Source organism: Anopheles moucheti, chromosome 2 (assembly GCF_943734755.1).
Source record: "Anopheles moucheti chromosome 2, idAnoMoucSN_F20_07, whole genome shotgun sequence".
NCBI classification, from domain to species: domain Eukaryota; kingdom Metazoa; phylum Arthropoda; class Insecta; order Diptera; family Culicidae; genus Anopheles; species Anopheles moucheti.
Window position 1 is genome coordinate 76,348,972 of NC_069140.1, and position 26,801 is coordinate 76,375,772.

At 45.1% G+C, this 26,801-nt stretch overlaps 1 protein-coding gene across 1 annotated transcript in view; it reads right to left on the minus strand.

Moving 5' to 3' along the window:
* Positions 1 to 24,947, minus strand: part of LOC128298632 (PE-PGRS family protein PE_PGRS26) — a 62,950-nt gene extending 38,003 nt beyond the window's left edge. Inside the window, exon 1 of the mRNA XM_053034402.1 lies at positions 23,780 to 24,947. Coding sequence (XP_052890362.1) covers positions 23,780 to 24,608 — 829 coding nt within the window. The 5' untranslated portion in view covers positions 24,609 to 24,947. The remainder of the gene's footprint in view (positions 1 to 23,779) is intronic.
* Between the last annotated feature and the right edge of the window lie 1,854 nt (positions 24,948 to 26,801).

The following is a 26,801-nucleotide window of genomic DNA, read 5'->3' on the forward strand; positions in this document are numbered from 1 at the left end:
GCTTCTTGCATGTCATGTGGTACAACACGACTGTTTCTGCAGTATTTGGAGCGGTGGAGATTTTTTCCCCACCTTCTTCGTTCTACCGCTATGTTCAGCGTGCTATTCATCTTGCATCAAATTGCTCACGAAGGGAGAGAAAGTTTTAAACGCTTCAAATTTGCTTCGAAATTGCCGAACTTCTTTTTTAATGCATTTTTAATCAAGCCGTTGCTATTTCGGGCACAATTTTCATTGCACGAAGTTTAGAATGCCTATTTGCAAGGTGCCTGCCGGTTGCTAATTACTTTCGAAGGCGCTTAAAGTTTGGTAAATGCTTTCACCAACTTTACCCGCCCAATTGCTGTGGGTCGTGGGCAAATGCGCAGTCGTTTGTGCCTTACAGTGTTTAAAGCTCTTGGGCGAATCCTTGCCTGTGTTCGTCTCCCAATTTCGAGACCACCAACCAACACAGAGCCGCAGCATAGTAGTGCAATAAAATCGATATAAAAATCCAATTCAGCCAACTGTCCGCAAAAGTGTGCTTTTATTGTTCTGCCAAACCACCCCTCTCTCTCAACCACCCACAGCTCCCACCGCCCCACAAACACGTCACACAAAGGCACGAAGCGATGATTGTTGCTGCCGCCGTTTCGGAACGAGCTTCCTGCTTCCTGCTCTGTGGACGGAAATGAAACGACATAAATAGTGCATCGAGGTACGGGGCCGGATTTCGCCAAAAGGCACCACCAGGATGCATAAAAAATATATATGCTCCCCCAGTGACGACCGACCGACCGGGTACGCTGGTGGCCGCCCGACTCCCTCCGACCGGGCAATAAATACTAGCTTATTCATCGGCGAGGTTTGATGCGCCACCGTTTTATGTATCTGTTTGCGAGCTGGTGGAACTCACTCGTTCGGTGCAATCTTACGGTGGTTTTCATTATCTTTATCTGTTCCTAAGCCGGCGGTGTGTGGTTGTGTGTGTGTGTGATTTAGCGTTTCTTATCATTTTTCTTTCCCCTTTTCGTCAACTTAATCCATTCCGCTTACCTCGAGACGCGTAAATTGAAAATCATAAGCTGTGATCGCTTTATGATTCGTTGGGAAGGCAGTGGTTTGTTCTACCGTGCATTCGAACGGAGCAATCTTCCATCGACGGAACGTGTAATAAAACATTATAAAGACAATGCAATCGGTAGGAATCGGTTCACCGTGACCCGGCAATAAATAGGAAGATGCGCGTCAACAGGAAACCTCAAATCGATGCACATTCAACCAGGGCCATCGTGTGCGTAACCAATTTGAATATCGATTATTGGATGATGGGGTTTTTTTTGCATCGCAGGGATATCATAGAGCAGGGTGATACATTGTGTGTTTATTTTTAGCTTTATTTCAAATTATATGCTTATGTATTGTTATATAAGTAAGAAAAAAATTGCTATATGATTTATTGCGATTAACAAAGTGTTTCTTGTCTGGTCTAAAAAAAGAAACTAAAATACGTAATTATTAATTTACAAAAAAGTAGTCTTTGTTTGACCTTGAGTGTTATTATAAATTTTTTAATAAAGTATGATGTTATTTGAATCTTATATGTATTTCAATTTTTATTCGAATTGTACAAAGATTTATGAAACCCCTAAAATGTATCATATTTCCAAAGTAACGCTTGATATGGTGAACCTGAAGGATTCGTAAATCTCCAATAAGTTGTTAATCCCAGATGATACAGTTCTAAAGTGGGACTCAAATCTCGTCAACTCTCTAAAGGTTTTAGAATCTTCGAATATTCACCATATCCCCCAAGAACCATTGATTTTATGAACTTCAAAGAGTTATCTCGTGAGTAATGAATCCCTGAAGATTCAGGTACCAATATAGAGTTGTGAAGAACCATTCATGTGCCTTTTCAATTAGGAACCATCCGGATCTTATCCATATTTCATTATTAATTCGTATTCTTCAAAGATTCTTGATCCTTTGATGATTTGTCATATATCTAAGAGACCACTTCCATATCGTGACCACCTAACGTTCTCGAATCTCAGATGATTCAGGGGTCAACTTTCATGTTGATAAACATTTATGCGATTGTTCACTAAAGTGTCAATAAAATCCTAGTAGTTCTTATTAAATGTACGAATCTCTAAAGATTCATCTTATTTCCTAAGAACATCAGTGAAGTCATCATCCTCAAAGATACATGAATATCTGAATCCCTGATCCAAGTGATTCAGGAATTAGTTTGAGTGTGCACAAGAACCAATTTTATGATTTTCCCGTTTAGAATTATTCAAAACATATCGATTCTTAAAAAATGCATGACCATTTTAAGATTCAAGAAGCTCTGAAAGTTCATCATATATCCAAAGCATCGTATTTACGTCATATACCAATCTCTAATGAGTTACAATTCCCTGATGATTCGTAAATCTCCAAGAAATTATGAAGCTGCATAATCAAGACTCAGCGTTATTTTTTGTGGGCAAAGGCTGATTCTACTTTATGAATCTTAATTAGATTTAGCCCAACACTAAACTGGATAAAAGGTGTTCTACTGTTCATACAGCCTAGGACCTTCAATTCTACAATTCTTCTAATTATGTTAATAGTTCTACCAAAACAATAACGCAATTTCGATACATTTAAAAAATAAGAACTAATTAAGTGATTTATAAAACAATATTTTTGAATTTGGTGAATGAAGTTGGTTCATTTACTTTCCATACCTCGATCAACCAAACAAAATAAATATTTGTCACAATTATTTTTGTGACCATTTAGTAAGTATAAAAATAGACGAAAAATAACTCGAAATATTCTTCCAGCATATACTTTCTTAACATCACCGTTCCTCGGCGTATCTACGATCTACGAGTTCCACTCTCGATGACGTCCGTAATCGTCCACTTGACCTCAGTCCTCGTATCGCTCTTGTAAGAAGCAAAAAAAAAACACTCACTGACTCTGGATAAAACGAGCACTGGTTGGGTTTATTTTTAGTTCAAACAATTTTCTCCCCCTCACCCATCAGCCCCCCCCCCCCCCCCCACGCATCGCCTCAATTTCATATCTACCCCACCATTTGCCACAAATTGCACCGAAACGGCTTCAAAAAGGATCGTTGCGCAAAAGTAACGACGACCATCAGCGAGCGTGTGAACAGCGGGGATAGTGATGGCGCCTACAACCGCACACATCACCGCCCTCCCTAAGGCACACCACCACCACCACCCTCACCAGCGTGACCACGAACCGGGCATGCGATACCCGTGCCTTTGCCGGGGCGTGTAAAATGCACTGATTTATGGGACAGAAATTATCGAGAGGTTTATAGTTGCGCGGCGAAACCGTTGCGCTGCGGTTTTTCGGCGAACCGGCGGACAGTGTGGTGCGAAAGTTTCGGTGCGTGCGGCGGGATTGGCGGGTTTCGGTATTGAAATTGTTGCTCCACCATAAATCGTGCCCTATTATTTTGCGTTTGCAGAGAAACTTTCCCACCGTTTGGCGCAAACTTCTAATTAAACTATTCCACTTTCATTTTCTTGCTCCGAGCACTCGAGTGGTAGATTAAAATTAAATAAATTCACTGTATGATTCGTTATCGTTACGTGTCTGCATCGGGTCCTATCGGCAGGCGGCACTGGCCATCGGATCTGGTAAAACCATTTGTAAACAAGGTGCCTTGTTCCATTGTTCCAGAGGAGCTCTTGAGTGTGCGGCATAAATGTTGCAAGGTGGCCTTCCATGCTCTGGGCGTCGAAGCATCACCATGCCCGAGACGGAAGCGTTCTATCACAACCAAAGGTGAATCTAGTGCATGCGACCGAGAGCATGAGATTAATGGCATCTAATGGAACTGGATATACTGCGACGTATTGATGAACGGAATGCATTCCGTTCCGGCAGAACTGCTGCTGTGGGTTCCCTTGATCCCATAAAACCAGCAGCTTGAGTGCCATTTTGGGACAATGCGTGCTGCAAGGGGTTTGCAATTTTGCAGGTGAGCAGTATTAGTTTGTGGATTAAATTTTAAATCCGTTGCGAAATTGCGTTAGTAGCCACAGCCGCTCGGTCAACACTGTGCCGGTGTGACATTTATGCACCGTCGATCCTTTCCATTGCGTCCACACTCTGCAGTTCTAGTGGTTAGCCAATAAACCTCAGCAAGCAAGAAGAAAAGAGCTGACCTTACCGGAGGCAGGCAAGGCATGACAACTGAATCTACAGACACACACACACACATCCCGTCATGTGTCACATCCGGTGGGAAACACACGGACACGAACCCAGCGGTATTGCGTTGCACAAAACGGTTTACTTTTGACATTTCGGTGACATCGGTGTTGTCGGTCATCCGGGAACCCCCCGTTTGTGCCACTGGCAGTTGCTCGGTTGCAATGTTGTCACAAGTTTCTCACCGGCGCTGGTGAGGTTCAACCTCGCCCGAGCCACGAATGTTTTTATTGCGTGCGAACATGGCGAACGGCCGAACGTATGACGTGTCCAACCATGGCGTCTGTTTACTTTAAAACACCGACAAATTAGAGTGCAGTCGCTGGGACTGGACGCTGCACATATCCGTGCCTAAGGTACGTCCCGCCAGGTCCCGGACTGGCTTGCAGTTGCAGAGATGCTGGGATTTATTATTAGATGAAGTTTTCATACTAAACACACACAGCAACGTTGCAAGCCTGTTGCAAGCCTGGGAACCCTGCGGCAAGGTCCATAGGATGAGCTTGTCCATTTGGTTCTGGACGATGTTTCAGCTGCTCTATTGCTAGCAGCGGACAGCATACCGGGTCCCACAGCAAACAGTGGATAACGTTGAGCAAACATTTTACCTTTGTAATGCATACTTACAGCATACGGCGGACATGGTTTAGATAATTGCAACCGAGCGAAATTGCAACACCGATCGTACCTTTATTCTAATGCAAAACTAACCACCGTAAAATATCCAACGACCTTCTGACCTTATGTCATGACTACAGCAACAAAATGGTATCCTTGCAGCATACAGAAAATAAGGAACTAATGAGCTAATTAGTCGCGTTGCGATCCCTTTTTCTACTGGATGAATGGTGTGCGCTTGCTGGCACTGGCCATCCGTATCGTTGCCCGGGGTGAAGTTGGGACATTCTGCGTACTGTGAGTCTCAGCTCAACACCACCAAGAACGACTTCGGGGCAGAAACGGTCTATCATTCTCCGATCCGTGCTGGACAAAACACATCATTCGCCTACCCCCCCCCCCGCAAGTCCAAGCCTCAAAGTTTCGAAGAGTATCGGGGTTGTGACATGTAGTTGGCAGCCCATCCCGAGAGAAGAAGCTGTCAGAAGAACAGCAGGATGGAAGCAGTGGTGTTAGAAGAGGAAAAAACAATATATCGCTTACAAACGTTGGTGAACGTGAAGTTGGCAGAAAAAAAAACCTGGATCCCTAGCTGGAAGTATGAAGCTCACAAAATAACATAAAAAATACACATACACACACAATGGACTCACTCACTAACACATGTTCCATCGGCAGAAGCTCGGCAGCTTGGCCGAATGGGGGAGCCCCCCGTTCGGCAAGCGAAATGCACGCACGCAGTGATAAATTATTCATCAAGTTGCTCATTTATCACGTTGACCAGCAAACTGACACGCTAACATGATTGACTGACATACACGCAGTGAAAATGTTCTAATCTAGTCTAGTGTTTCCGCCGGTCCGTCCCCATCCGTCCCCATCCGTCCAAAGCCTGGGGGGTTCTTTTTTTTGCCAGCCGGACGATGCATGTTTAGCTGGTGAGCCCGTAAGTTCGTGACCGTATCATCGCCCACTGGATATCACCGGAGACCCTGCCAGTCTCCGCCCTGCCGCGCACCACCGATCCATCCATTGCGGTCGGAGGGTTTTGGCAGTACCGGGTCGGGCCGGAACTTGCTCGGCCCAAACCAACTACATTCGTGTGCGGTCTTCGGGCGCGAGCCACATTAATACGATTAGTGTATGATAATGACACATTTCCATCGCCTACATGCATCGCGGTGACCGACGTGCGGTTAAAAGATTCTCTGCAGCGAAAACTTCCGCACTGGCGTGTAAGTGAGGTACAGAATGATTTTTATGATGAAGTTTCCCAACATTCGCAGCTGGAGTAGTTGCTCTATAGGATTTTAGAATTTGTTTAAAGTATAGATTAAATTGACTTTAACGGCTTTTCGAACCTTAACTCCAAGATAACCAAACTAAGTGCAAATAACAAAGGATTTATTTTATTTCTGTATCAAAAATGGAATTGAATTCAAGGTTTTTCAATACTACTGAGAATGCCTGGACATTGCAATGCCTTAGGTAAAGATCTCTCCAGGTTTGAATTGTACCAGCGGAGAAGCTCAGTTGAAAGTCTCAAGCTTCGCACCATCATTTTATCAGAGCCTTCAGAGGCGACGGATATTAAATTACAAAATAAGATACCCCTGGCACAGCACCAGGGATCGGTTTTGGAGGCAAAAGTTCAACCCACTCCCGAGCGGAAGCTCTGTTCGGTGTTGGTGGCTACCGTCGGTCGTTTGCGTGTTGCGACATTTAGCTGACACATTTGCCACAGCGGGGTGCGGGCAGACGAAATGGCAGAACGGTGGCCAATCCTGCCCAGCGAGTCCAGATAGATGGTGAACTTTGGCAAATTACCGGCCTCGGTAGGATTGGATAAGTTTTTGATATCCGTCCGGTTCTTTAAGGGCGGGAGGTTTGAAAAAACCCCACCAGAGGAACACGCCGGTGGAAAGTACAACCGATGGACCGGGGTTGGATCGTTGCAAGTTGTTGCGGGAATTTTGGGGAAACACGCCGGCGAACAGGCAGTAACCTCGTGCAATTCGCCGGGTGTCTTTATCATTTATCCGAAACGGAAAGTTGAAGTAATTGAGCCGTGAAAGTTGGGATTGGATTGGTGCGAAGAGGAAGTGTTTACCGTGGCACGGATGCGAAGAGGATGATTGAAAGTGTGGTTTGGATGTAAAGCTTGGCTCATCGTGAAAAGCTATTCGGTGTATGCTTTCGCAAGAACGGTTGGAAATTACACGCCGAAAGTAGCTTGGTTAGGAATTTCGAAGAAGCAGCCATTTTGCTGACGATTTATTTAATGCAAAATTTTATGACGCTCATTCTGCTGCTGTTTGCTGCCCAGAAAACCCGTCCCGGCGTAATGGATCTTCATAATGGCCAACTTATTAATGATCACAGTGGATGGGTGGTGCTTGCGCGCAAAAGAACAGCAATTTAAGTCCAAAATTAGACGACTCCCACCGACGTCATTGTCCATCGTCAATTGTCTGATGCGAATATTACAAAAAACCACCCGCACGATCGATAAGGTGGAATTGACACGCACACGAGCCATTGGCAGCTATGCGTGCTCTGGCGGTGAAGACGGTTGAAATTGGTGCGTTTTCAAAATTATCTGCACCGACATTACCATAGGCAGAAGGTAGCTATTGTCAATGTGCTTTTCTTTATATTTATTTCCAGTGGTCCTTCTTCTACTCACCCATTCCCCGGTTGCACCCAAGCGTGACATAAAACGTGATACAAACTGCGATCACAATCAAAGCGATGGCCCCGTAGCCAAAGCCCGGAGTGGGTATGATTTTCCTCACTGTCTTCGTGCGCCCCCACAGCAGGCCCGGGTAGATTTGCGTCATGTTGCGGCAGAAGGTATCAAATTGGCGTTTTTTTTGCAACCCTAACCACCTGCTGACCTGCGGATTTGGTCAGCAAAACCACAACCACGATGGAAAGCGAGTTATGGCCCAAAAAAAGACGAGAAAGCACATTCCCCCCGAGAATCTCAGCAGGACGGTAGACGATGATGTACGGTGATGGTGAATGGAACACGATATCGTGAGAAAGCAAATCACGGTGCCCGAACTTCGTGCCCGAAAGCTTATGGACGTGCAGTGCGAAAAGGGAAAATTTGTTACGATACTCCGAGGCTCGTTCGGTTCCATTTCCATTTCGCTGACCGGTAGCCATTGCTACACACTAAATCATAATGCTTAATCGTATTAATTTCTGGTTGTGCAGATTAGATTTTACGCCACTTCGCGTTCACTTCGCGCGTGGCCTGGCCCTCATGGTGCAGTGATTTTCCTCTCAGCAGCAGTTCGCTTTCGCTTCGCCTACTATGTTACTGCGAGCGTATCACCTTTCCAGTGGAGCCTTTCGGTTCGTTAAATTCACTCCAAAAACCCTTGGTGTGAGGAGGGAGAGCTTCTTTGCTCTTCTTTTGTTATTATGCCACCCGAAATTGAACCGCCTTCCGGTGGTGGCACACTTTGCTGCTAAATATAGGATTAATGACGAAACCATTACACCTGGGTGTCAGGGGCATCCGAGAGCCTCGGTTCGATAGCTATATTTAGGTACGCTTACATTGAGCAATCCATTTTACCGTGTTCGGTGTAGTTTTGTAACATTTAACTGCACCGATAGCCTTCAACTTCGGTACCACACCGGAAGAGTTCCTAGAATTTATAACACCAAATCAATGGTTCGATTGCTCCATTGAGACATTTCTCACCGTCCCAGCTGGAACACGAATAATTGCATCTCTCCAGGAAAGAGGAAGACTTCCTAGAATTGATTTTCGCTATCAAGTACCTTGCCATCCCGAGGGGGAACACTAATAACTGCATCGGTCAAGTTCCAATTCTGAATTCTGCGAACGCTATCGTACCTACTCTGACGGTAGAGAACTCAACACAACCAGCTATAAATCAATCACCATGCAGGTATGGTAAGGAACACCGTTCGATGAACCGGAACCGCTTTGGCAAATGATCGACTGTTGGCAACTTGTGGTCATTGGGATAATCCTGGCCCTTACATTGGGGGGAAACCACAAACCACGTGGTGTAACGACCACGCGGTACTCTGACGCAGTACCCGCTGTGGTACTTCACCTTAAGCAGACCAATCAATTGTACCGCACTGTCACAATCAAGCACTTGACACAGACCACACGCGTGCAGGTGACGCCTATCGGTGTGGGTTATTGATCCGGAAATAATTATTCCTGAGCTAGCTTGGAACGATCACTCTGCAATTCCTGCATTGTATGTCCACATGCGTTTTTTTTCTTCGTGGACTCTCAACTCCTCCTGAGATACGCATCAAGTCGAAGCCCCAAGGTGGAAATCTTTCCCACTGACGTCAGCCGAGGAGAATGCGCGAATGTGGCAGGTGCATGTAAGGTGACAGAACCGTAATGCCGGGTTTTTGTCGCACCCGCGCCGAGCTTTGTGGGCTCATTAGCCTGTTAATAGCAACACGGTGTCGATTGGGATGCCTATTTTAAGACACCCGCAGTGTGTCGGTGCCTCTTTTTTTGCGGTTCCCATTAGCCACCCCGGGCCGTCAAGGACAAGCCGTTGAACTGTTTGGGTTGTCACCGCGGGTAAAGTCACGTGGTCGGAAGCAAGGTTGACTATTTCCCGTTCGACTGCAATGTAAGTGTGTGTAGACCAGGGCACGTACGCGCTTAGCTGTAACTAGGGGCGCCGAGCTTGCTGAGTTTCAACTTTCTCGAACGGCGAAGTTGGCGGGAGCAGTGATCCATATTGCGTTCGATTTTAATTACGATAATGGTTCTCATTTCGAGTGCGAGATGGGAGGGTGTTATATTACCTTCAAACGTTCCAGAAATCGGACGCCCATCGGTTTGATCAGCACTCTTACGGTTGTAATTTCTGCGAACTCGCAGTTAGAAAACCCTTTCTGCAAATAGTAAAATTGCTGGAATCAAGGGTGCGTACACTTGCCCGCACACGTCTGTTCACGAGCCGCAACGCCTGCTATAATCATCGATGGTGGCTGAAGCATTTGGTCTAAAAATATGTATTCCATCATTGCTGTCATTCTAGAAACCTGGTAACATACCTGGTAGAACCTGATCTACCCTGAGACACCCAAAGAGCTGTAGCTGTGCCACTATTTGGGAGGGTTTTATTACAAATATTTTGCTACACATCGGTTGAGTGTGTGAACGGGTGGACGTGACATATCCTTCCCAACAAATTAGAAGGTTTGAGGGGGGTATACTGAGAACTTGGGTTCCTTTTTGGACGAGTGCATAGCCATCGTGTAACAACACATATCGGTAGTGAGAGGAGAGAAAAAAGCCCATGGAACTGTGAAATGATATGTTTGTCATATGTGTGAGTTGACCATTCTGTGAATGATCACTTATTTCGAAGGACGGTCTGCAAATAATTGTACAAATTTGAGACCGTCAAAGGTTAGAACGTGCTGGTGGTGCTTATGGACAACCCAATCAGCCATTTTTTTTACCGTGATTTAGTTCTGTTTTTACCAAATCATTTAGGAGTAATTAACGTTCTTTTATAATTTTAAATATTACTATATTCCTTATTAGTAAACAATAATATTTCGTTATTAAATCATAGAAAAGGCAAGAATAAATGTTGTAAAATGTTTAAAAATAAATAGATATCGTGAAGCAATGAATAAGCTATTAGAAATGATTTCAGGGCCTCCATCACACTGTCGCTACAATTGACGAGGAAATGGTACAGCCTGACACAGAAAATTGCTCGAATTAACAGTCCACTACCATAATCAGCAGCTCTCTACAGATATCATATCCTGAGAGAGCTTGATTATTAAACAGTATCTTCTATTTTTAAATACAAAAGTTCATGGTATCAGCGTGCGCACTTAAAGTGCAATTCACAGAGCAATTCGTCAACAAAAAATACATTACACGCGTTAAATATTTAACTTCCAACGCAATTTAATATGTAAATTAACTGACCTTTCCATTATTTTCGATGCGCTAATATGATGCCTGCGTTGCTATATACCTTGCCCGAACTGTCGTAACCAATGGAAGTCAGTTACCAAATGTTTCGTTGAGACAGGGTGGATGAAATTTAATCTTTTATGTTCTGTTATGCCATAATATCTATAATAAGGCTCTGATGGGCGTAGGTTTCATGATGAAACGTAAGTGAGGGTTTTAAAAATATTTATAAATATATATTGCAGATATCCGATCGCCAATATAAGTACCAAAGTACTCTTATTACATAAAATACTAGCAACATGTTGATACATGACAAACACACAATTGTTTACTTACTTTACATTATAGCGATTATTTACGTTCGTTAATCATAAATTGTAGTACTTTTTAAAACTTTTAAAGTATTTTGGAGACTTTCAAAGCAAAATTGTTTACCATGTTTGAAATTAATGAAAATGTAAAATTGAAGCATAGATTCATCGGAATTAAATCCGAGCGGGAATACTTCAAATGAATAACTAACGATACTGCACGAAAAGTAATCAGTTTTTATACACTGACTGCAAATCCCATCGGGCATTCGAGGTGCAATGTATCTGGGTGTTTTTGTTGCTATGTAATTATCCACCCAGTAGTTGGGGTTCACTTTTTATCACACCGTGCCATTTTTCGGCCCAGTGCACATTGCTCATGCAAATCAGCTGCAGTTGCAAATGGATTGCAACCTTCCGGGTGTGGAGTGCAGCATCAAAGTGTTGGGCGGTCGATGTTTGATACTATTTGCACACTATGCGGTTGGTGAACCAGCTGAAGTTAAATTGGATATTTTGTGAGCATTGTTTTTGTTTGTGACGCTATTTGTAATTCGATACGACGGCCATATGTGTTTCAGCAGTTGCCGAATGGGATTGAAAATTCAGTTTGATGAAAAAAGAACTAACAAATTGTAATGAACCTTTTGTAATTTGATGGAGAGATGTAATTTGATAAGCAGAGAACGGCAACAGGACAAAGCTTTTACTTTGAATTTGTCTATGCTTGGGCATCAATGGTTGCGAATGATTTTATTTAACATAGAATTAAATGCACGATAACAAATTTGGGATTAACATTCACAGGATACTATTCATCTAAGTGTTGACATAATTTGTATTTCAAAGCATATCTGCGGCATTGAGTTCCCTCACAACTAAGCCGCATTCGAAAACATGCTTTTAGATCAGTTGTATGAATCAATTATGAATATTCTTTTAATAATAAATTTAAAAATAATTAATAATAATAATAATTTGGTATTGCGCATTTATAAAATATTAAAGTGACAGTAATGGCAATATTGCCAGCGTTACTCCGATTAGCTTTAAATTGTAGTTAGAGTTTCAGATTAAAATCAATCAACCATTTCTGCTACTCCCAGGTATAGATATCACGGGTCAACGATTAGTCCGTAGTTCACTGCAGTTCATCCATACCGTGCTAAGTGAACCGTTTTCCACCTACCGTCTACGACCCAATCAAAGCCACGGGTAAATGAATCGTCTGCAGCACGTACTGAGCCACCACGTACTTGTCTTGCACTTGCAATCGATAAACGTCGAAGTCTTTCTTTTCCTCCCGGGGGAGCAATGAACGATAAAAACCGGACCCGTCGTTTTCCTTGCCTAAAACTTTCTATACCCCAGACTGCAGACTCGTTGGACCGGTGGGACTAACGAAGGATTCGGTCGTCTAGTGGGTGGCAGGACTGCGACTGCGTTTTGCTAGTGAGACACATATACACTTCTGCAACCACCCACGCACACACAGAGAACGCACAAGCGACAGAAGTGCATCAGCGTACAAATCAGATGCAGCTACATGTGGCTTCGTCAGGTAAGGCGTCTGGCGTCACAAAGGGAAAAGAAAATCAGGATTTAGCAGCGACGTTTAGCTAGCACGGCCAGGGAAACCTGGTAAACGTTGTACGAGGAAATTGAAACGAAAAGAGCTGTCCAGCAAGAAGGAGGAAGATTGAATGGATTAAGGAAAACGGTACGGAAAGAGAGCCAATGCGACTCAAAAACCAGGAACTCTTTGCCTTCAGCTCATTTGATTATCTTTGCTGTTTTGTGTCGTTGAGAGCGAATAGCAACCTAAACTTCAAGATAGAAAAGAAAGAAACTTTTCGTCTGCTTTTCTAGATTTTTTCTTCTTTTCTTTGTCTGCTTCTTTCTTGGCAAGCACTGGCCCCAGATGACAGCGCTTAGGTATAAGTGACCAACATCGTGCTACATCTGTACTAAAAACAACAATTCTGTATTTTATTAGTACATCGTAGTTGAATGATCTTTTTTGAAGGATGTTGTTAGAATATATTTTAAAAGGAATACCTCGTGAAGAATTAGCTTTGCATTGTGCTAAAGAAGCAATATTTTAAATACTTCAGCAACGTATGGATGCATGTGTTGCCATCGTATTTACTTACTTATCAAGCACTACAATCGTCTGTCTGCCAAACTAATATTTAGGCGACTCCTCTGTTCATGTGGAAGTTCTAAAAAGACTTTACGGGCTGGGTTGTCCGTTGTCATTCTCGTAGATCAAGATGTCGCTAACAAGATCTTTTGAATCAGGAAAATCTCAAGTCCTCCTTTTAAAACTACTCTTCTAACTCTTCAACATCACAGTGCTGTATCAGTCATTAATAGGACATCAATATCCTTCACTATTGCTAGTTCTATTCTCACGTAGTTTTGCTAGGTGTATCGCACTCTTGCGACTCGCTCAAGAAAAATCTCACCAACTTCTATCCAAGAAGTGCACTAAACATTCTTCTAAAACAGGGATCGATAAAGCAAACCTAACAGAGCTAACAGCCACAGACAGTAGCTCACGTTATCACGTACTCCAGCACACATATCTCTCTACGTTCCATTGAGCGGAATCGAAATCAAAGCCCGTCAACGGAAAGGCGCGTGGGGCAAAAATGGGCAAAAAACGCGCCAGAACCTCCGGCACCGTAGACGGAATTATTGATATTTTATACCAAAACTAACTCTGCCGCCTGCCAAACGCAAACGCTGCAAACGGCAAGTTGTTTGTGACAAATTGCAATTCCCAAACCCCCGCCACCGTTGGCGCGTGGGTGGCGCGTTGCAAAGTGCACTGCGCGTTGACAAACGGGACGTGGGGTGTTTTCTTCCCTCCGTGTTGTTTTTTTTTTGTGGTGGTGGTCGTCATTCTGTTTTGTCGGCCCCCTCATGCATGCATTCTGGTGGTGCCATTTTTGTGCTAAATGGTGTGCCATTCTAGCGGAATCGCCGGATGCGTTTCAGCCGTGTGCCGGGAATTGGGAAATGGCAAAACATTCCTTATGATGGACCACTTCCGGTCGCTCCCTCCCAGGGGGTGGTGGAATAAGAGTGTGTATGTGTGTGTGTAAATTTGGAGCTTGATGTACTGGTGGAGGAGAAGCTTTCAATCGGGACTGGTTGATTTAGGAAGGCAGTCCGATTGCCAAACCCGCGATATTTTCCCTTTCTCCCTTTCGGAAGGAGGTTGGGTTGTTTTATGAGGTTTTGCTCCTAAGTTTTGAGTGGATTTTGAATGAAAGGCATACCACTCGGAACCGCGTTTCGCAAAAGGGTTTGGGTGCCATGAATCATTGCATTGTAACAGTCACCCGATCGACTCCCACTCGAGACGGGGGGATGGGGGACATCCAAAATGAGATCCATAATTTGTCTTTCGGCGTTCGGCTTTTAGTGCCGATTTCACATCGTCTGTGGCCGTGCCGTGCGATTGCGTGGGTGAGTGCACTCAATAATTTCGGGGCAATAAAACTAGAGTTGGCATATTTTCTTATCGCCATCACATGAATTATAAGCAACAATGGCATAAGTTACGGACAAATGGAGGATCTTATTCTGCCTCTTTCCTTTTTTTTTTTTTGGGAAGGGGATAATGTCTAAAACGTGTTGGCGTATTTAAACTCTTTAGTTTATTTCTGCCAGTCTACAGACATTGGAGATAAAGTAAAGTAAGCTCATCCAGTGGCAATGAAGATGCAAGGAAGAAACCTTAATGGGCACTCCCCAGTGACCTCCGGTCCATAAATACATCACCAGCGGACACCGGACCTCACAGACAGTTGCTTGCAACCAACGAAGAAGGCTCCTGTTTCTGCCGGTAAAATTTTAGGGTCACCTCCCAGATGTCGACCCAACATCTGAGTGGCGGACGAGCAGAGCACCCACTGACTTGCCCCGAATACGTTGACAGGTTTCCACTATCAACCGGATCGGATGGCTTCCAGCCGTTGCCGTTGGAAGAAAAATGCTCCAGCAATGCTGTTTGGAAGAACACCTTCCAGCGATTCGTCCCCGGACTGCGATGACGACGGCTACGGTATCACTTTCATTACCATTCCCGTCTGCAGGTCACCGTCATCATACGGCTGCTCATCCACACGATCATCGCTGTGGCATCATGAAAAGTGACCTGCTCACTTATCGTCCCCGAGTCGTCCAGCGAAAAACGGGCGAAAGGGATCCGCGCCAGGAGTTCCGCAGCGCAACAGGACGTTACTTTCACATGACAGTTTTGGGATGAAGGGACACCATATATTAGTGCGTATTGCTCTCTCTCTCTCTCTTCCCTTCTGCAACCGAACCGTGCGCATGTGTGTGTGTGTGGGTGTGAAGGCGGTATATCTAATGAAAGTTGGCGTGGGCCATAAATTTTCACCGATAATAGCAGAAGCGGCAAGGAGATGAAGACGCTGACAAGGACGAGCTGCCACTTGTGTCCAAATTTTATCGTCCTGTCGACTAAACCAAACCTCATTGCCCCAAATTCGCACACACACACACACGCACGCACGATTCTCCATGAATTCCTACGCACTGGCTCGGCTAAACAAAAGAGGCCAAACCCTGTTTCGCTTTCTTTTGCGCGCATTTCGTATCAATACTCGAGCGGAAGCGTATTCACGTCGTTTCGCATGCCACGGCTCGTGAGCTGGCAATAGGCGTAGGTGTCAGGTTGCCTGCTATTGTTTATCATTTGTCTGCCGAGCGTGCAAATATTGGGCCATGAACACGCATGAAGGGTGATACAACTCAATTCCTGGAAAATTTGGGATTTTTATCATAATTTAGATTAGCAATAATATTCAAAACCATCTCCACCATCGCCAAGTTACGCCACGTTGCTTAAGAATCGTGCGTTCGAACTTTCTTTCTTCGCCCCGTCCAAAAATAGCAAATCCCCTCGTAAGCCTTTATTGGCGAGATTATGGAATGTGGGAGTATTTTAATCAAGATTGATACATCCAGGACGTTCGCAAAACAAAAGCCCACCTTTTAGGCCAAAACCTGTCATTTATCTAGCAACACCACCCGACTGTCAAGCGAACCGGGGGAACAGCGCCCCGAAATTCTTCCTTCAGCGCACCAATTTAACGGCTTTGCGGGCAGCTTAGCTTAGCGGATTTGGAAGAATGTTGCCAATTATGTTAAATCAAATGCAATGTTTTCGGCACAGTTGCGAGAACGATCTGTTGCTGTGGCGGACAGGATTTGATGGGAAACCGCGAATACCGATACAAATTTAATGGTCGCGTGATTGCGGTTAGTCGGTTGGAATTGATGATAAGCATAAATTCATTGGAATCATCCTGATAAGGCGGCTTAAATCTATGGCTGGCGATTGCCAGCTAAAAACCAGCCGGTTTATATAATTGGATTAACAACCGACGGAACCGAGCCAACGCCAGTTATGTTTTACGTTTTTTTGCCATACTTTCCGATCGTAGCAACCATTTTGTTTTGCTATCGGAAACCGTTCCAAATGAATACACGTGGGCATCGGAGTCTTTTTCGTTTCATCAACTGGTGCATTGATGCGTTCAACTTAACGCCATCTGACATGGTGGAATTCGTTAAAAAAAAGGAATATGTTCGATCAAATCATCGTACATTGGCCAGAAACTGATGGAAGTCCTGCAGCAGTAGATAATTCCGTAGCACTTCCTCCGTTCAAGATCACTTGAGCCAAACGCGTTCCCTCTTAAGTGGATATTTTATTGGATGTTAACTAGTCACAAAATAATGTGTGAAAACACATGCTGAAAGAAATCGTTGGACACTGGGCATTGAGTACTCCTCGTCTCCATGATTGTCTCCATCACCGTCTCTCCTGATGTCATTAATACACCAGTAAGGATTTTTCCTCGGATATCAGCGACGACTAAGCTACTAGAGTTCTGGAGTTTGCCTGTGCTAGAACAATGTTGATGTGTTGATCTTATAGCAATGTTTATTACCAATATGCTTGTCACACTACTCAGACTAGACATGTTTCCTTCAATGTTCCAGTGTTTAGAATCCTATCTTAAAACTCACTGTTACTCCGTTCAGATTGATAAGGTACACAGACACTATTTGTATTTCTGGAGTACTTCAAGGGAGCAACTAAGGACGATTGTTATTCGTTATCTTCTTCAATGATGTGCTAACTGCCGTGATCTAAATATTTGAGAACAAATGTTTATGTCCCAGAAAGAATGATTGAAAGGAGGTAATTTTTAGATCCTCCTTCGTGTAAGCGATTATGAAGTCATAAGCATCCTTTGGTTATAATGTAAATTTAAAGTGTTTCATGTATATTTTGCCTTCAACTCCTCTGTGCAACGATTTAAAAATTAATTACAGCTTCTATATACTAGGATTAGATATTAGAATAGGTTTGAGTACCGAGTGCACTTAACTAATATATCGACCTTACACAAAAGGATCATTAAATAATTATTCTATTTATGCCATTGAGATGGCAAGATGAGTGCTAAAGCTATATATGAAGAATAAAATTTGCTTTACTTTTATTATAACGTTAGTAACAGTTAGTAGTCTTTTTTGTAGGCTTTATGGCACAAACATAGCGAAGAAATTCGTGTAAAAAAATTGCCACCTTTTAAAATGTTTGATAATTGGTTTGGAGATGCAGGTCTCATAGCAGGAATCACTTAATATTGACTTAATTATAATTGTTCTAAAATATATTTACGTTTCTAAAGTTCTCTTGAAGCTACTTGCTTCTTGTGCAGTAGCTGCGATAGTATTATCGTCAAAATGTCTGTAAATTTGTCACGGCGTATGTTCGACAGAGTTTTCACGCAAAACCCCTCGTAAATCTGCAATCTTCCAGTCACTCGTACATAAAGCATCCGGATTTTCCGGATCACATTCCGGCAGCTTACGTACAAGGACGGGCGTGTACGTGCGGAAAAGTTGCCACGAAGAAAGTTAGCGTCACAAACTATCCGTGCCGTGCTAATCTCCGAGCTGTCTCGTTTAGCTCACCTTGGTGAATGAGCTTTTTGGGGCAAAGTTAACGTGCGGTTCGTCCTGCGGTTGGTGCAAAACTCCGTGTACTCCCGCAGCTGACGCCCATTCTTCCCCGGGAACGGTACGGAAGTGGCACAACTTTTGGGGTTACTAATATTAAGCAGGGCGATGTAGACATCGTGAGATCGTGAGCTTCATGCACGGGTGTTAGATGAGCTTATAATTTGCAACACTTTACTGGAAGTTTATCGGATGTTGGAGATGATGCCGCATCGTTCGTTTGGTAAGGGACGTGCAGGAGTTTGCTTCATCTCGAATAAGCAGGCACAAATATACACCGGTTATCCCCTGGGAGTACGTTGCAATGCGAATACATGTGCTTTCATGAGCATTAATTACACTTGCAAATGATTCTACCAACCACTCTACCGTTGAGTAATGAGTTTTCGGTACGGAGAGTTGCTCTATACAAGGGCTTTGGCTGTTCTGCGAACGAACCATTTTGCTTTTCCTGCTAAATTCAAATTAAATTGTGTGTTGTTCAACATTTATTTTTACATGTTTTGACATGACACATTGAAATTGTATTAAGTATACGAAAGGGTCAGCATTAATTGACAGGGAGCTGGAGGGGTTTAATCACTGCTTGTCGTACATGAAAATAAGTAATTGATAAAAATTAGTTGTTTAAACGAGTGTGTGTAAATGAATTATTTCACGTTTGCTCTACACCCGTGTAAAGATAAACAGTAATAAGGTGTTTTCAGTCCAGTGGACCATTCCAACGCTAACGGCCATGGAAAAAAGTTTACGCACAGGCGCACAGGCTGCTATGTTCTCGGATAGAAGCCTATTTGGATTTTTGTGTGCAAAATACAAGTACACAATAAAGGTCGGAATCCCTCCAAACTGTTGCCCACATAGCTTACACCCGCCCACAAACCCCCACCCGGAAGGAAATGAATTATCAATCCATCATCTCACCTTGCGCGCCTAAAGGTATGCAAGTTGCATTGCGTCCGTGTAATATTAGTCCATTTTTCCAAATAACTTTTATTGAATTTCTACACCATTTGTTTTGCTGGTAGAGCTGTTTTACGCCATTTGTGTTGCTTCGCGTAAAACAAAGAAGAAAATACTCGTAAAAGCCCATCGAACTGATGGGAGAGTGGGAGTTACGGTGCACCATGGGACTTTCGTTCACGAATGCTCACACGAATTTTTCTTACACTCTTCCCGGTTCGCTGGTCGCTTTGTTCATCCTACTGCTTTGGGTGGTTTTCCCCGTGGGGCAAAACCAAAAACAAAACAAAAAAAAAAACCCTCCCCCACCGTTGCACACTGGGCATGGTTGATGCTGCTTTGTTTTAGGGGTGAGAGTGACAAGCATCACCGTACGGACAGCAGGAAATTGCGCAACAGGTGAGCTTTTCCGTTCAGGTTCACCGTTGCGGGTGGAAATGAATTGTGTGTATGTGTGTGTGTTTGTGTTGCTTCCGGTGTGGATATGGCAGTACGGTGAACCAACCCACGACCTCGCGACTTGCCGTAAGGTTCGACCGAAGCGGTAGGACCTCGCACACGCACATTCTAACCGTGGCACGGATGTAATGTGTGAACAAATGGTGCGTGCGTTTCTCGGAAGTGAGTTGGTCGGTGGTCGGTTTGAAGTGTAGTGTTTGGATATCGCGTTTGAAGGTTAGGCGGGAGCATGCATGGCGTACGCTTGTTTTCGATCCTGCGTAAACACCCGAAGCCAAGTGGTGTGAGCTTCTAAACGCTATTTATTCCCACCCGTTGTGCGGGTCCCACTCCCTTGCACATCTTCTATTCACCGTTCCACAAAGTAGGCTTTGGAAGGAAGACATCCCACCGTGCCGTGGCAGGCTTCCGACGTTGGATTATCGAAAAATGATATGTAAAACGGTAACGGCGCATCGTTACACCATTAGCGAAAATGGGCGACTTTGGTTGAGCTCCAGCAGCGGTCCCCCAGTTACTGTGCATATTTGAAGTAAGACTCCGCTGGGACGGATTGGTCGGTGAAGGTGGAATGGAATTGCTGTAAGAAAAGCTTCCCAAATTGCCCCGTCCACGTTGGGACTTTTCACTAACGTCGTGGGAGAAGAAAACAAGAAAATTTCGAATTTCCCGGGGAACTTTTCTCACACACGACGGCGATAATGATCTGGCGTTTGGGGATAAATTCACAAGAATGTATACCCATTCATCTCAATGGCTGATGTCTGTACGACACACGAACGAACGCTCACAGCGGAAACGCTGGAAATTGCCAACGATTTATCCTGGTTTGTTCACAATTTTCCCATTCCCAATGTCTATGTATGTATGTGATGCACCTGGGACAGAGGGAGTCAACCGATTTCACATTGTGTGTGTGCCCGGTGTGGCTTCGCTCAAGCTTTAAATTTGATCCTTTTCCCATGCCTCATTCCAGTATGTCTGTGCTCCAGCACCGGGTTGTTCCGGGTGGCTCATGCGACTGTCAATTCCCTTTAATCCACTAGCACAATCGACTTAATTTGACCGCAATTTGTCCCCTGTCCTCAGTACACGCCCAACCACGGCCATCGTCTCGCTTGCCTCGTGTAATGCATTCGCTTTTGATCGCGAAACCAACCGCTGAGACGCCCACTGACTGACGTTTTTCCTTCGATTGTCAAAATGATCCAGATCGTGGAGCCTGTCACGTACGGCTTAAGGCGTTCCGGTCGGTGTTGTTTCGTGAATGGGAAGGTGTACAAAGTAACCAAAGCACAAAAAAGGAGGTAGGGAACACAGCTTTATAGCGCGATTGAATCGATCGAGCCGTGTTGGCTCTGCCATTGCTCATTGGAATGCATAACGTGCAGAGCGGACGATGCACAACACGTAGCCAATAAGCCGCGCTACCTGTAGGATTTGAACCGTTTACTCACCGGTTTGCTACTCGAGTGTATCGTTAGTTGGAGCTTGTTTTCTACCCCCACAGCCTCAGATAATGTTCTGCCTTGGCTTGGTTTCGCTCGGGTGGCTTAGCGAGGCTTCAGTCTGCTGTAAGCAAACTGAAGCCGAGCTTTTTTTTTTTCGTTGTTGTTACTTATATATCCCACGCTCCGCAACGACAAACATTCATGATGGCAATAAAATTCAGCCTCCGCATCAAATAGGACTTCACATCGCTTTGGCACATGCAGACCGTGAAGGGCATTTCTGTTGCTTTATTCGCTTTACAGCGGGAAAATCCCACCTAAAACCCAAAGCCACCGTGGAACACATCATTAAATGTGGAAATAAAATATCACCAGCCCAGGAAGCGCCCACACACACACACACACACGGGCACGCCATGAAGATGAGCATGCCAATTTACATTATGCCCACCGACTGGGTGGGTTCTCCAGCATAGAACCGCGTTCATATTGCAATATCTCAAAACATGCTACTATCCGCCTGTCGATGTGGGCATTTTTCCTTCCCAGCTGAGCTCATCCACCACCTAACCGGATGGGGAAGCCTGAAGAGGACACGAAACGGTAGATACCCGACTCTCTAGCCTCGGTCCACTATCCCAGTGAGCTTTCCCATGACGATTGCCATGGTTGCCAACCGGGGCCGACATTCTTTACCGCAAATCGACATCCACTCACGTATCGCTCGGTATGCAGCGTTCCGAGATCGGGTTCGGATTTTGTGTCGTACGGTGCCCCGGTGACGGAGGTGCGCTAAAGCTCGCCACCGTACGACAACGACCAAGAAATCGTTGGACGATGGCATTTATTTTGATTTGATTGTCGTAACCATTTTTAGTGTGTAATTTGATTTAATTTCTAGCGAACGAATCGACCGACGGATTCGGACGCAAGCACGGCATTAAGACGGGTTGAAGTGGCGGCACTTGTTGGATGCGCTGTTGAATGCGAGTGCACTTTGAGGAATGCAGGAATGACGTCGACTGATGGGCAAAATTCTGGGAAAACGTAAATTTTCAACAACGATGTTTTGACCTTTTGTATACTTTCAGATCTTCCATCTCTGGTACGGGGGGGTGAATGGTACCATAAGCCATTTGTTTGGTTTAACTCCAACTACAAAAGTGTGTTTTCAGTGCTTGATTCCAGGAATAGCAGCGAATGCAAGATAACGAATCATTTTGCTGTTTGAAGTTGAGAAAATACTTCAAAATAAATTTAGATAGTACGATATTTATTTTCATCCGAATGTTAACATTTATGGTTGGGATTTCATCTATTTAAGCAACCGATAAACTGTTGCCTCAACATAAAGTTGAAAATTGAAATAGGATATCAGAAACAGCAAGAAATACATTTCTTAGTATTAATTTACAAGGATTAGTAAGAAATGAAATATTTCACGAAATATTTCACGTAACTGGATTAGACCATTATTATGATTTTCGATCAAGAACTATGACCATGATTTAAGTAAAATGAACATTTCTGATTGTTTAATAAACAATATCAAACAGAACGGAGCAAAACTATAGAGTAATACATTTGAAGAGTATTATAAATAGTAATTTTGTAGACAGATAAGATCAGACCGAGTACACCCGGGATAAGGTGACCTCTCACTGTTTGAAGAAGGATATTTACTAGATTAAGTTACCTGGAATTTTGAGCAATACGGCCTGGCCGTTCTCGTTGAGAAAGAAAAAGGTAGATAAGATAAACTCATAGATCTCATCCAGTACTTTAATAAGAGGCTCTCTTAAATCAAATAGAGATTAATCCTGTAGAGTCCGGCACGGGCATTTAAAACCTCGACAACGCGCTGTGGATTTGACTTTGCCTTATTCCAACGTTTTTGTGTCGTGGATTATAGTATCTTTGTGTGTTTAGTACAGGCAGTCCCTGCGATACGCGTAACCTCTTATACACGATTCGGAAATACGCGATTTTTAGAAATTTGATATTTGTCGTTGTGTATAGAACAACATCTAATCAAAAAGGCGAAAAATTGATCAAAAATACAATTCTTTTACATATAAAACTTTTTTTTTGATTTATTTTATAGTATTCTTCCAAAAAGTCACAAAATTCGTTGAATACATTAAGTGCAGAGAAGGCTGTCGACTCTCTGATTTTCAAGTATAAACGAAATAGCAGCAGGATTCGACTTACGCGGAAATTCGAGATACGCGGATGTTTTCCGGGCTATAATAGCGAATCTCGTGGACTACCTGTACCACTAATGGTAACAAAATTATAACAGGTGTTATTACTAAATACTCCATGCATAAAGGTTTATGAAATAAAATAATCCAAAATGGATAAATAACGAACAATCGTTTTATTATATATATATTAGATCCTTGAAGATTTTCGCCATTTAAGACCATCTTTGACAATAATTTGAAAGTCAAACGTCAGCCCCAGTTGCCTTTTATAAGAACGACGAACTTTTATAGCACTTTTTATAGAGCTATCCTGTTTATACAGCTTATAGCTTATAGCTTTATACAGCGTCCTGTTATTCCCGATGTGAGAGGATTTTTTTGTAAAAATATTCTCCTCTTAACACATCCTTTTTTGTGAAGCAACTTTTATTCCAGCTTGCCAATAGAACGCTGCTTAAATATTTTTATAGCACCATTTATAGCACAGTGAAACATGACCAAACAACTTACCAATTTGCGGCACATCGTACTGTCGCTGACCGCGCGTACTGCGCAGCATCATTTGGTTAGCGATGCCGTGCGGGATCGATGGCAGACCGCTACTGCTGCCGCCGGCATCTTGGGCCGAGTCGGCCATCATCTTATTGCGCCCACCGGTCGGTGACGCTCGCTTGCTGCTCGACGCCGACCGTTGCAGATTCACATTGCCCTGTCCACCGCCCCCAGCGGCTGCTCCGTTGAGGTCGTCACCTCCCTCGCCTCTCCCACCGCCACCATCGCCGTTATCATCATCCCGATCGTCCATGCCGCTGGAGGCGGACTGGTTGGCGTCGAAGGTGGCCGTCGCACCGTTCGGACCGTGGGACAGTTGCTGCTGTGCCGCGCGTATGTCGAAGTTGGTCTGCACACCGAACAGTTCCTGCAAGCCGCGCGGCGGCTGCCCAACAAGTGGCCCGATCGGACCGTGGCGTAACCCCACCGGCAGATGGGCCGGTGGCGGGCTCAGCTCCGGCAGCTCATTGCTCGTCACGTGCGTGAGGGTACCTAACGCAACGGCACCGGCATTGCTGCTGATGATGCTGCCACTGCCCCCGACCGTTCCACCCCCGCCGGCGCTGGTGCCCCCGTGGGGCTTCTGGTGTACGGTGCCCATCATTGGCCGCATCAGGTCGACACCGTTCTCCGCCAGCAGCTCGGACATGTCGTCCAGGTCGTCGAGCAGCTGGGCGGGTGGCGGAGGCGGCGGTGGCTTGATGTAAGCATCGCGTGCCATGTGCAGCGAGTACGTACTCGAGAGCACGCTCATGTACGCCAGTATCGGTAGAATCGGTCGGATCATTTTTCACTACTGCCACACACACACACGCACACGCACACGCACGCACTCCCACGCACACACACACACACCTCGAGGTTTTCGGCAGTTCGATGGAGGGGGGGTATTCTCGCGCGGGTTGGCGCTGTTCCCGGACGCGGAAGGACCTGCGAGGACCTTTGGGACCTTTCGAACCAGCGGACTGGATCCTGATGACTGCAGACACGAACGTCCGTTACCGCGCTTAGCCTACCGCAGTTGATGTTCAACAGGTAACTCTCCCACCAGCCAGAAGGTGCTGGACGAACACTTTCCGGTTTGCTTCTTGTTCGGACCGTCCCAGTCACGAAATTCGATTCAATGGAAACGCTCCACCCTTCCACACCCTTCCACACACTATTGTTCGCTGACAGGGGAAAGACTAATGGCGTCGGGACGATGGTGGTTCCAGTGGTGCAGTTTCTGGCGGTGATCGAAGTGAGTAGTCTCTATCTGTACGCGTGTTTCGCGTGGTGTCGGTCGTGAAAGCAAAATGTCGGATGTTTTTCTTGGAATTTAGCGTCACTATAGGAACTCGCTACCACACACACACACACACTACAAGGAATGGGATTGATGCACACCGCCGCCACTAGTATCGCGCCTGATACATTCCTGCGAGATATCGCACCATTAAGCCAGATCGAAGTTGGCGCTGCAAAACGACGACTTTCACGACCCCCGGGTATTGTATTTCCGTTCGCACCGAGTCTCCACCTAATGGACCACTTTCACGCTTGTTCGCTGTTGGCAGGCACTTGCACGCCACACTAACAACCCACGGGTGAGCTGTACGTGCATAACGGACCAACTTGGAGGGGGGTGGAGAGACCAAAATAACCCCCCTTTTTCGCCCAAAAACCCGTTTTGAATATTCACTTGCTTTACTGTCCCTGTAGACACGCTAGCGAAAGTTATCTCTTTTTTTTCGGGGTTTCGCACACTACTACTAGAGGTCAGCCTACTGGACGCTGGTTCCGGGGGCGCTTGTCACAGTGTGGAGTCGGCACGGTTGCTCCAAACCGTTCGCATTCATCGCACGTCCACCTGCAAATGGTACACCGGATGTTAGTACACGCACACATACACACCGCACACACACACCATTCAAATACACGCACGCACACACCCGCGGACACCACGATCAGTCACACGCACACGCAAAGTTTGCGTGTCGCATCGAGCTCCAAAAATAAGGAACGGGAGCAGCTGGGAGATAATTACAGATAATTCAGCCGTATCCTTCGGTTCCGAGCGAATCGATAATTTGGTTTTGCACAGGAATTGCTAGCACTGCACTCTTTTTTGGCTTGCACACACGGCTTTTTTTTTGTTTTGCACAAGGCGTTGAGTTAAACCGACGTCAGACCGAGACAGAGTTGGATGCAGAGAGAGCCTTTTTGCTTTTTTTTTCGCTTAGTTTCGCTTAGCCGATCCGCGACACGGTCAACATTTTTGGGGCACTAATTTTCCACGGAGCCGAACGGGAACGAAGCGGTGAACCTCAAAACACTTCACTCCACACTCTGATGGCGTCACTTGCGGCAGGATGTTTAACAACAACAACGCTAACACTAATGATAACAACACGTTGCGTTCTTGCTTCGAGGAATCGGATCTTCGTTTAGCGGGCTCCCGTATGCTGCTCTGCTAGTGTGTGGCCTGTAACGCGGATGCTTCTGGCTAGTTCGGTAACTCCCGCTCCGGTAACTTTCCGGGCCCACCTTTAGTGAACTAATAATAGTACGCAGGTGATGATGCTGCTGCTGCTACTGGTTCTACTGCCGTTGCTGGTGCTGCACAGTAGGGGGTAAGTGTGACCACCCTGGGAGGCCGCTTTGGCCATGACGCGCGCTTATCGGACCGTTTGAACACCCTACTAGCCTCGTCAAGGGATGGAACGCGAATGAACGGTACCGAACGGTGCTCGTGTCGGTTTTACTGCCGTTCCGTGGCGGCTCCGGGCACCGGGCTCGGCTGGTAACTGGCTTCGGCTTCGGCCAACATTCACTCACATTCACCTTCAAAATTGTAAGGCACAGCAAGCTCTAGCTTAGCGCGTGGTCGTCATGCTCGGGGAGGGGAAAAGGACCACCCCAGGAAAATGAGTTCCACACAGCGACGGTGAGCTTTTTTCCCGCACGCGTAACTTTTCGGTTGTGACTCCGGGACCCAGAC